Raw genomic sequence first — 12,010 nt, forward strand, 5'->3', positions numbered from 1 at the left:
AACTTAAGAAAACACGAGCGAATGGAGAGAACATCTTCATCACTCTGACAACACATCAGGAGTGTTTAGAAAAAGAAAAAACACCAAACAAACGTTCACTAAATTCACAACAGAAAGAAAAACACAGAAACAGAACGAAGGCGACGATGACGACTGACAAACACGTCGCTCGTTATTAAAGTTTAAAAATGAACGATGTTTATTTGGGTGTTGACAGTCTGGATGTGTGACTCAGATATTAGAACATTCTGTCTTTGTTTATGAGGTTTTAGAGTCTTTTGTGTTGAAGACATTTTGTTCTGAACAGTTTTGTTTCTTGATGTTCTGAACTTGCTGTCAAATGTGTCCTAATCTGTGTTTTAATTATGTGAAGCATTATCTAATAAATGTAATTTATTTAACAATACAGAGAGCTGTTGATATGTTTTAATTTATATGTAAGTTAAGCTCTCTTGTACGGTGGCCCCTAAGGACAAAACACAAACTTTACACCTGCATTATGTTGTTGTTTGTTGCTAATTTCCACATCCAGCAGTTACGGAGCAACATTATGATTCATCTGGAGTCGTGTTTCTGTCCATCTGGTGGATTTAAGTCCAATATTTATTCACTATGAGACGTTGAGAGTGAACCAAAACAGTAAAGTTGCAGCCGGACAGATAAACAACGAGCTGAAACTCACTATAAGGCTCCGTAAAGCCGAGAGGAGCTGCAGAGTCTCTGATAATTATCTGGTTCATCACTACGAGCCACAACCAACACATGACACTGACAGATCAGACATTATTATTATAATAAGTATTGATTATAGCCACTTTAAGGAAATGCAGTAATTACTGAAAAACATACAAATTTAACATTGCATTCATGTAACATAACATGATGGAAACAAAACACTGCAGCAGAACCAGAGATATTGTCATTTTTATTCCACGCATTGTTGCATTTCTCTTAATGTTTGTGTTTTTACTTTTGTATGTATTTTGTCCTCAGGGGCCACCATAGAGTTTCTATAATATCCTTCATTGTTGAAAGGGACATATTATGCTTTTTCATGTGTTCTGTCATTTATATACTGTTATGATGTGCGATATCTTTGTTAAACACGCGGTCAAAGTTCCAAAACTTTAGGTTAAAAGTATGTAGAAATGCTCCCTGCAAGTCAAAACCCAGGAGTCAACCTACCCTGAACACCTCATTTATGATGGTTTATTCGCACTGGTCGGATCGAATTCCGGTTCGAACATGTACGGATGTATTTGAGAAGTTAATATTTTGTGATTAATGTCTGATGTCGAGCTGCCGAGGGGCAGCTTCCAACAGCTGACCAATCAGAACAGAGTGGGCTCATCAGGAGGCGGGGCCTTAAAGAGACAGGAGCTAAAACAGCCTGTTAGAGACAGAGGCTGAACTGAGGCGCTGCATAAAAGGGCCAGTAGAAGATAAATAAGGAGTTTTTTGAGCTCTAAATCATGCAAAGTTATTCCAGCAGAGCCTCAGAATGAAAATAAAGAGCTGGAAATGTGCAGGATACGTCCTCTTTAAATAAGAGAAGTTTGCAAACCTTACATGTAGAGTATGAGAATCTATTTTTACAACTTGTTTACGACGCTCCTCCTGTCAACATCCTGTAAGTATCCTCGGGCAAAACACTGAAACCGAACCCTAAATTGCTCCCGACAGTCAGGCCAGCCCGCCGCCATCGCTGCGTGTGTGAGTGGGTGAAAGAGAAAGAAACGATACGAGCCACAGCGGGAATCTACTGGAGGTTTCTCTCCACAGTAAAGACGGAGAGAAAGACGCTGTGATGAGCGGAAAAAAGAAAGAAATGAGGGAGGAAACAAGGAGTCAGAGGTCACTGTCGAGGGTGAACGGGTGGCGTCGGTGCTTACCGGAGATGGTGTACTCGTCACTGTGACTCTCGCTGATGCGAACCAGGAAGGAGCCATCTTTGTTTTGGGAAGCAAGCAGCAGCTTCTCAGCTTTCACACGGTTTATGTTCCCATAGTACCACCTGCACAGAGAAGAGATGCACACACGCAAACACACACATGGACACACACACACACACACACACACACACACACACACACACACACACACACACACACACACGGACACACACACACACACACACACACGGACACACACACACACGGACACACACACACACGGACACACGGCGGGATGAATGAACGGATGATCAGACAGAATGTGAAGGAATGAAACACAAGACGACAGGAAGAAGAAACATGTGAGAGCAGACATGCAGAAGCCTGCACACACAGAAGCAAAACACAGATCACATGACGCAGATAACAACGTTCTGCACATCGCAAGCTGACGGTTACACAGTAAAGAAGGAAAATGTTATAAAGACAGTTTTAAACTTTGAACCTCTTATGATTCGAGCCATGAATACACTTAAATACATCTAATGTTGATCGATTTATTGTTTCACCTCTAAAATAAATACATATAAAATCACAATTTACAGTTTTTTGTTGTTTTTTTTGTTGTCAGGCGTTTTGTGAAGTTAAAACTACAGCTGCATCATTTTAACATCAAAGTCCAAAACAAATTTTCCAAATATGTTTATTGTGATATTTTACCCTGTGAGAGTGTTTTTAGGGCGGCAACGATCAGTCGATTAATCGATTGGTTGATCGACAGACAAATTATCTGCAACTATTTTAATAACATTTCCAGCGTCTTGACTGTGAAGATTTGCAGCTTAACTTTGACTTTTGTGATTGTAAACTGTAAAACTTCAACTGTTAACCGATTAGTCGAGTAGACAGAAAATTAATAGTCAGCTATTTTTATAATCAATTAATCATTTTGAGTCAGTTTTTAAGAAAGAAAATCTAAATTCTCTGATTGCAGCCTCTCAGATGTGAATATTTTCTGGTTTCTTTCGTTCTTCCTGATGTTTGGACTGTTTGAAGACGTTAACGTGGACTTTAAGAAACTGTGATGAACATTTTGAACTATTTTCTGACATTTTATAGACCAAACAACCAATCAATTAAAATAATCGTCAGATTAATCGATAGTGAATCTTTAGTTGCAGCTTTAGTAAACTGAATGTATTTTAGGTTTTGGTGAAACAAAACAATCAATTTAAAGATTTATCTTTACTTCAGGAAACTGTAACGGACATTTTTGACTATTTTCTGACATATTTATGAACCAAATGGTTAATTAATTAATAAAGAATAATCATTAGTTGCAGCTTTGAGTGTTTTAATATGAAATATTGACACAGAAAGCTCCTGAAGTTTCTGCTGTAAAGTTTCATCTTCTCTGAATCTTTTACTGAATATTAGCTTCTATTTTACTCACTAAACTCTACAGAATCACACAGAAGTGAATAATTTTTGGTTGAATTTATCCTGAATATAAATTAAAGTCTTGAGACAGTTTGGTGAAGTCTGTAAGAGTTGCAGTAAGTTCGGTCCCGCCTGTTTGCTGACCTGTATTTACTCTACATTATCAGAGAGGGCGGGTCTGCTCAGGTTTCACTGAAACTAACAAGCAGCGACTCAAGAACGACGAGACGCCGAAGGAGAGAAAGCTCAAAGACTCACTGTAGAGAAACTGTAGTTTATATATATATATATATATATATATATATATATATATATATATATATATATATATATATATATATATATATATATACATACATACACACACAGTTTATTCAGTTTAGAAAAAAAAAAAAAAAAGAAAATAAAGAAAATATGGATACAGTCACTATAAACTCATTACTAATACTATAATCTTCTATGGGAATATTACACTGTATTATTTCCATTAATGATTAATTTTCCATTTATTTATACAACTAAGACATTCTTAAAATAACATCTTAATATCATTAACAATGAAATCTTAACATTTGAGAAGCTGGGACCAGATCATTTTTGGCATTTTGTTTGTAAAATGACCAAAAGACTTTAGGATAATACAAACATTACACTGTAGACAAACTGTTTGAATATAGTTTAGATAAAAAAGAAAAAAAAATATTAAAATGTTGTAAATTTGGATACATTTTTGGATCCATTAACGATTAATCTGTTGATGATTTTCTCAGTTAGTTTTGTCGTTTTGTCTATAAAATGTCATTATAACTTCCTAGAGCTCGTGATGACATCAGATAAAACTATTCTGTTTATTCATCTGCAGATTATTATTCAGTCAGATTATTCAATCTACAGTTAATCCTGATTTTTTGTGCAACACATTAACATTAAAGGAAAACTATGAAACTACACTATAAAACAAACTGTGTCCTTGTTTGTCATATATGTGTTTTTGTCTATTTACTGTAATATGAAAATATACATTCTCCCAGTTTATTTTTCACTGTCTTTACTGTATAAAACACACAGACTACTACAGTCTGCCTGTAATTATGCAAAAAGATGGAGCTCAGATAATGTTATTGCTCTCAGATTAATGAGCTTCAATGTTAATTATTGATTTTTATACATCACTGAAGTTCTCCTGGACTCTCAAAGCAGCAGGTTTTTAACCCGTCTTGTTCTTTGTCAAACAAAGACCACAAATAGAAACAAGCTTTTAGTTTTAGTGTGTTTTGCATCCTTGATAATTGTAATTGTATGTCAATACTGCTTAATATCTCACATCTACCTTCATTAATGTCAAATCAATCAATCATGTATCCGTCTGTCTAATCCAACACGTCTGATCCTTCCTGTACAAACAAGGTCAGACAAACATACTTTCACTTTCCCTTTAAAAGATCTTAAAATAGTAGGAAGTTATCTGACAGCTGCCTTCAGGTGTGTTTTAATGGTGCGACAGGAGATCATCAAGAGCAGAAAGTACAATCAGTAGTGAGAATAAACTCACTACTGAGACAAACAACAGGATTATTTTAAGAAAACTGTTGGTTTTATCTTTCAGGTTGTTATAAAAATAGCACAAACGTGCCTCGATTTTAACCATTTTTACTCTTAAAAACACACTGTAACACTCTAAGAATCTTCAGGGCTGCAACTAAGGATTATTTTCATTATTAATAAATCTGTAGACTATTTTCTCAATGAATTAACTTGTCTGAAAAATATCCGTTATAATGTCTTAGAGCCCGATTTGGTGCCTTTAATTGTCTTGTTTTGTCTGATAAACAATCCAAAACCGAAAGATTCAGATCGCTGCTGCACAAAAGTTTAAAATCATCACATTTGAGAAGCTGCAACCACATTTTTTGTATTTTTCCTTTTATAAAAAATGACTAAAATGACTGAATATAAAGGACTTTTCTGTGAATCAGAGACAAACATCCTCCACTGATCTGTAGCTTCAGTTCTCGTGGTGTGTTCGAGGACCGTGGGACGTGCGGAGTCGGTGTCAGCAGACAGTGAAGTCAGCTTTGGAGTGAGAGCTCAGCTGAAACATGATGATTCCCTGCAGGCTGAATGAATAATGGAGGCCCTGCAGCTGCTGGGCGGTGAACGAATGCAGCCGCTCGGCTACATTTAGCTCCAGTCTGTCTCGACGGCAGCAGAGACTGTTTCTCTGTTTCACCTCCAAAGATTTGTGTTAAACTTTGCTTTGACTGCTGTACATCTCGAGCTCCTGAAGGCTGTAAAGGGAGCTAGAAATAGATGTCAGTTTCTACTTTTTATATTTATAATTAGAGCTGAAATACATCTGTTAAAGGTTCCTAAAATTAACATCTTTAAAATTTCAAACTAATGCAACAATTTAAATAATTGAATAATTGTTGTAGTTGTGTTTTTAAGTAAAAACTGTCACATTTGCTGGTGTTAGCTTCTCAAATGGGACAATTTGATGCTTTTCTTTGTCACACATGATAATAAACTGAATGTTTCTGGTTTTTGAACTGTTGGTCGAACACAACGAGACATCTGAAGACGTCTACTTGGGCTCTGCAACACTGATGAGGAAAAATAATCAGCAGATTAATCAATAATGATCATTAGTTGCAGCCCTAACTGCAACTAATTATTTACCAATTATTCAATACCAATTACTCAATTACTCAATTAAATCAAGTTTGGTCTTTAAAATGTCAACAAAAATGCCAATTACACGTCCCCAGAGTCCGACCAACAGTCCAAAACCCAAAGATATTCAGTTCAGTATCACAGAAAACCAGAAATTATTCATATTTCAGAGGCTGAGATTAGTGAAATATTAACTTAAATGTGACCTCAACGATTAATCGACTTTCAATGTTGCTTATTCATGTTCAACTAATCATTTCTGCTCTTGTATACAACTCAAAAATGTGCAAATTCTGCAGAGTGGAGAACTGGAACCGTAAATTATATATGTCAGTTAAATGAAAAAGGTTTCACTATTAGTTTTCTGTCGATGGGCTAATCGATTAATAGACTGATTATTTCAGGATTTATGAGAGAAATTTTCTTAGGAAGGACATTCAAAGCCCAGATGTGTCACTTGAGGTCATCTGACATCATTTGTCCTGTAAGACTTTTGTAATCTAGTCAGTTTTTAACCAGCTGAGAATGAAACTGTGATGAAATCAACACAGCAGGTCAAAGCTCGGTCAGTTATCAGCTTTTATATCCAGGATGTCTCAGTGTCCTTTCACTGCATTTCCTGGATCAATCTCCCTTATAAATCTAACAAAGAAACTGGATTTATTATTATTTTCATATCCAGTTGAACTTCCTGTCCATAATTCACACATCAGTCTGTGTCTGTGCTGTAATTTCTTTATATTTGGAGGATTTATTTGATGTTTTTTGATGCAGCAGCAGGTGAAACAGCAGATTAAAGAGCAGCTCCCACATCAGCACCATTAAACACAACCTGGGAGTGAAGGATCAGATGACATTTAGACAATCACTAAGATCAGATGATGTGTTTCTTTTGTTCCAACACTCACTTGTGTTTGGCGAACTCGTCCTGCAGTAGAGCCACGTAGTTCGCCGGGATCAATCCGGACTCCAGAGACCCGGTCAGCTTCTTGGCCAGCACGTACTCCCCTCGCTTCTCGATCACCGACAGCTTGTCCCCCTCCTTGACCGTCAGCTCGTCGTCGCTGCGGGCCTCGAAGTCGAAGAGCGCCGCGTACAGCTGCACCGGTCGCTTCTTGGGCGAAGGGACGCGGATGTCGCCCGACACGGTGCGGATCTCTGCGGACTGCGCCGCCGGGTTGGCGATGACATGGTTGTGGTTGGGGACGTTTGGGTAGCGGAACTCCGGCCATACCCAGTTCCAGAGCCGGTTTAAACACGGCATACAGGAGCGACAGCAACTCTCCATCCCGGGACATGAAGGAGCGCGGCGGCGGGTTTATTCCAGGCTTTATTATAACACCGATCGATACGACGCGCTTCAGGGTTAATCAATCCGCTGACAACAACCTTTTACAGCCTACAGTCACCTGCTGTTCAGTCCTCCGGTGTAGCTCTCTTCCACGGGCTGGAAACATAATGCACCGCCAGCAATAGTTGGGTAGATTAGCCGGAGGAACCGGTTTTTTCTGTTGAGATCATGGATTTGAGCTCCGCGCCTGCAGTGCGCACGGCGGCCGCGGGAATGCGGAAACGGGAATGGACGCCATCCAAGTCGGATCTGTTCCCTGCAAACACTCGGCGTCGCGACCCCGGACGAACCGAGAATGTAAGCATGCTTCCCGGAAAAAAAATGTTAATCCATTGTAATCTGGTGTGAACGAGAAAAAAAAATGCTGCAGCTGTTGATGTTCAGGTGTAAAAAAACCGCCGAAGAAGAAGGAAAGGTGAAGCGACAGCAACAGCACGGTGCGTAAAAAGTTTGGGTTTGGCGCTCCGATCACCTCCTGCTGCTGAAACACCTGCGAGCTGAGGGGGAGGAGGATCCTGATGGGTGTGTATATGAGAGAGAGAGAGAGAGAGAGAGAGAGAGAGAGAGAGAGAGAGAGAGAGAGAGAGAGAGAGAGAGAGAGAGAGAGAGAGATGTGTGCGGTTGTGTGCGGTTGTGTTACCTCTCGGGGACCTTTTCCGGTAAAACACCGACGTCAGTCCTGAGGTCCTGGTTCGGGTTTAGGGTTCGGGTTTTGGTTAGGCTGACCACAATGACTGGAAGTCAATTATTCAAACTGACCCACTTGCAAGAAAATCTACTCGCCCACATTCAGATTTTACTCGCCCCAATACAAACTGTTTTATTTATTAGCGGTTATCAATTAACAATAAAGACTAAAGATAATTGTTATGTTTAATCTTTAAGTAAATGAAACAGAACAAGGACACATAGTTTTATGGATATGAAGCAACAAACATTCTTGCATATTAATAAATGGTTTGATCCATCCCCGGTTTTCTTTGAAATAATGGAACAGACTTTCTCATTTCTTCCACTCAGCTTCCTTCTTTAATGTTTCTTGTTCTCAGAGTGTTTCAGGCAGTGAAACATTATCTGCTCCACTGATTCCTCTGTTTGACATCCGTCACATGACCCTGAGGGCTGTTTGTTTCACGCATCATACTACTAACCTTCTCAATTCTTCATTGGCGCGTGCCAACAGTCTCCGATGCATGCAAAGGGAGGGAGGGGCCAATGCCGCGTGCCAGAGAGAGAACATCATTTAAGAAATACCACGATGATTGAAACATTTTTTACTTAATTTTTCTTTTACTAGCCTGACGTGGCGTTTTCTCGCCCCGAGCAACCGGGTAAGCCTTATTGTGTGTGTGTATGCGCGCGCGCGCGTGTGTGTGTGATATGCCTTTTGGCTCCAGCACAGTTTTATCTGTCAAACTAATTTTTCCCTGAAGGTCATTGACGTTGAGTAAACGGTGGAGTTTGTTTGCTAAACACTTGAACCTTCCTACAGCTTCTACTCTGCTTATGTTCCTTTTCACATCATGGAAACACTTCACTCTGTCTGAGATGTAAGTCTTCGTATTGACTCATGATTATTTTATAATAAACAGTTTTATTCACTTTGAAGGTTTCACCAGCTTGATCTTTTTTTCCTGGCAGTAAAGCTACTTGTACTTAAAGGTTAAGTTCACATTTTTTAAAGTCTGGCTTAAAACGATACTAACATCCTGTCTATAGATACAGGTTCTCCATGTTGTTATCATTCCTCCTGTCTGTACTGGCTTCCTTCCAATGTAAGTGACGGGGGAGCAGCAGGTGAGCCAGCTGTCAATCACAGCTGTCAATCAATGCCCAACACTGCAGACATAGAGACAGACACACCTACCGGAGGGGAAAACAATCGACGCTATAATATGCAACCAAGAGCTGAAACAGAATGCCTGTAGCTAGCTAAAAACATTAGACTGGCAGCATGTCAAAGGATTATTTCAGCATCCTGTGTCTACCAAAGAGGAAAAGGTAGTTTATATCATACGCTGAAACCCGTTACATTTATATGCTAAGATGCAATAGCACAAAAAAAGCACAACTGTATAGCAAACTCCACCACATAACAGGCTGCATGACAATGTTTCTAAACATAGTCGAGGCTCTTTTTACTGTTAACGTTTCAGCTGAATGCAGTTTAGCTATTCTGTGATTTTAATTCCAAACACTGCATATCTTTCAGTTAAACAGTTGTTCTGTTTTTACTTTCATGCGTCTTCTCTGTGACTGGCAGCGTGAGCAGGTATATGTGACATGTTTACGGAGGTGTTTGAGCTGCAGGCTGTCTGTGCAGATCAGGTTGGGTCTGTCTCTTCCTCACAGTCCTGCAAGACGTGTTAGTTGTCACCGGCTGACGACACTTCATCTGGGATCTCTTACGCAACATTCATGTCATATCAACATGATCGTAATTATGAGACTTGTAAACAGGGCTGATGTAAACATTCAAGTTGTAATTACGACTATGAAACTCAGATTTTTCTTGGCTTGGCGCTTCATAATACAGAACTGCATGAAAATCAAGCAGATATAGAAGCAACACATCAACCGACATCCGTCATTAAAGGAGATTAAACCCACATTTACTGGATATGGTGGAACGTTGTCATTGCACACTATTTTTAAGCCTCAATCAACAAACTCTGTAATCACTCACAGTTTGTAAACATAGGAATCGTTCCCATTTCTACCATTCAATCCTTAGTGGCCAGTATATGGAAAGCCAGAAGGGCCAAAAACACACACCACTGTCATCTGAAGTCACACGTTCTTAACATGTGTGAGTCTTGGGCACAGTGGTGCACATTTGCTGCCAGAAAAGACAAATCAGATACTTTTCACAAGTTAAACACACAATATGTAATTTCAGTCGCTAGGCGTCTCTCAATCAAAACAATAACAAAAGACGGAGTGTGATGACGGTGTAAAGTAGCAAAGGATCATGGGAGTTGTTGTCTTTGTTGTTAAATAACCAGCTTCACCGGGATAGGATTACTCCAGTGTTCATCATTTGGGATGTTTTTACCAGGAGCCGAATTATCCGCAGAGGTCTCCTCCTCTCTAGAACAAACGTACACACAGGTTAAAATCGTTAAAATACTAATTAAAGCTGTTTCACCTAAAAAAAAAAATCAATATTTCTCCGACGATGTTTGGTGACCACCGGACTTCCTGGAGGGGCTGTTAGCCGAGCTGCTGCTAACGTTTGCCCAGTTTATTTCTCTGATAATTTAAAATCCAGACGTCTAATGACTAAAATCCTTTTCTGGCTAAAAGATATAGTTAAAAAAGACCTAAATTTATCAGGAAAATGTGGCTTAAAACTGAATAAAAGTCAATTTATAGCAGTTTGTGTGGAACAACCACAACGCCGATGTATTATCTTGTATGTGTGTAAGTTACTCTTTGGTAGACGCCATTGTAGCGGACAAACACAGCGCCGCCGTATGCATCTCGGGCGTGTTTATTCTTTGGTAGAGGAGGTATGACGCCATTGACAGGCGACCAAATGAAACAGTCCGTTACTTTGATTAAATTACAGATTTCTCTGAGTTTGAAAATTGTTGGAAACATTTGGGATAATGTAAGAACACAACTCAACAAAATATATAACATAGGTCTAGTTGTTTTTAGACATTTTAATGTGGAATAATTACATATTATACCTTTAAGAACGTGGTAACGAGTGACTTCAGATGACAGTTTCGTGCGTTTTTGACCCCTCTGGCTTTCCATATATACAGTAGATAGTCTGAACAAGAGGAACAATTACAACAAGCAAAACCTGTTTCAGTGTTTACAGACATCTGACTGTTGTTTTATGACAGACATGAAACAATGTGAACTTATTCTGTGAGTCTAATACTTTTGGCGTCATGAACATCAAACGTAGTTTGTGTGTAATCGTAAATCTGAATGATCAGGATCAATAAAACTAAATGACTGTAACATCAGATATGAGAGTCAGAGGTACTGATGGAGTATTTTCATCTCTTCTTCTGGGTTTATTATTTACAGGATGTGGAGGCCAATGACTGCAGTGTTTGTAGATTTTTTCCTCCCTTGTGTCTTTATTTCTGCATCATTGCAGCAGAAACCCGCAAAGGATACAAATAAATCACAGCTCTGCACCACAAAGTAACCTCTGCGATGAACTGAACACAACATATTGATGATGCACCAGTAAACTCTGTTTAAAGCTGCTGCTGGACCTTAAGTGTAAAAAGCACCCATGAGTCTCTGAATCATAGAGGAACATCACACATTCACTCGCTCTAAAGTAGACGAGACTTGATTTTTTTAGGTTTTGGCGCAGTGAAGTGAAGCTGTGATTAAAGTTTAACCGCCACAAAAAGAATAATCATTTAACAGGGATATATATGATTAATTTTGGAGACACATGCTGTAAATCTGCAGGTCTTTATTCTAAATCACCTCACAGCAGCTGATTTCAGCGATTAAACCTGCAATAACTGATTTTTTGGCCACTTGGGGGCAGCAGAAACAAGCACAACTCTGACATATCGTCACCTTTTAAGTTAATATATTGAACTTATTTCCACATCCAGCAGTTACGGAGCAACATTATCATTCATCTGGAGTCGTGTCTCTGTCCATCTGGTGA

The 12,010-nt window shown here is 39.0% G+C and overlaps 1 protein-coding gene across 1 annotated transcript in view; it reads right to left on the reverse strand.

Moving 5' to 3' along the window:
* Window positions 1–7,875, reverse strand: part of srms (src-related kinase lacking C-terminal regulatory tyrosine and N-terminal myristylation sites) — a 29,726-nt gene extending 21,851 nt beyond the window's left edge. The window contains exons 1-2 of the mRNA XM_067593355.1: window positions 6,914–7,875; window positions 1,893–2,014 (exon numbers count right to left, since the gene is read on the reverse strand). Of these exons, the coding sequence (XP_067449456.1) occupies window positions 1,893–2,014; window positions 6,914–7,293 (502 nt within the window). The 5' untranslated portion in view covers window positions 7,294–7,875. The remainder of the gene's footprint in view (window positions 1–1,892; window positions 2,015–6,913) is intronic.
* Window positions 7,876–12,010: the final 4,135 nt, after the last annotated feature.

Source organism: Thunnus thynnus, chromosome 6 (genome assembly GCF_963924715.1).
Source record: "Thunnus thynnus chromosome 6, fThuThy2.1, whole genome shotgun sequence".
Classification (NCBI taxonomy): domain Eukaryota; kingdom Metazoa; phylum Chordata; class Actinopteri; order Scombriformes; family Scombridae; genus Thunnus; species Thunnus thynnus.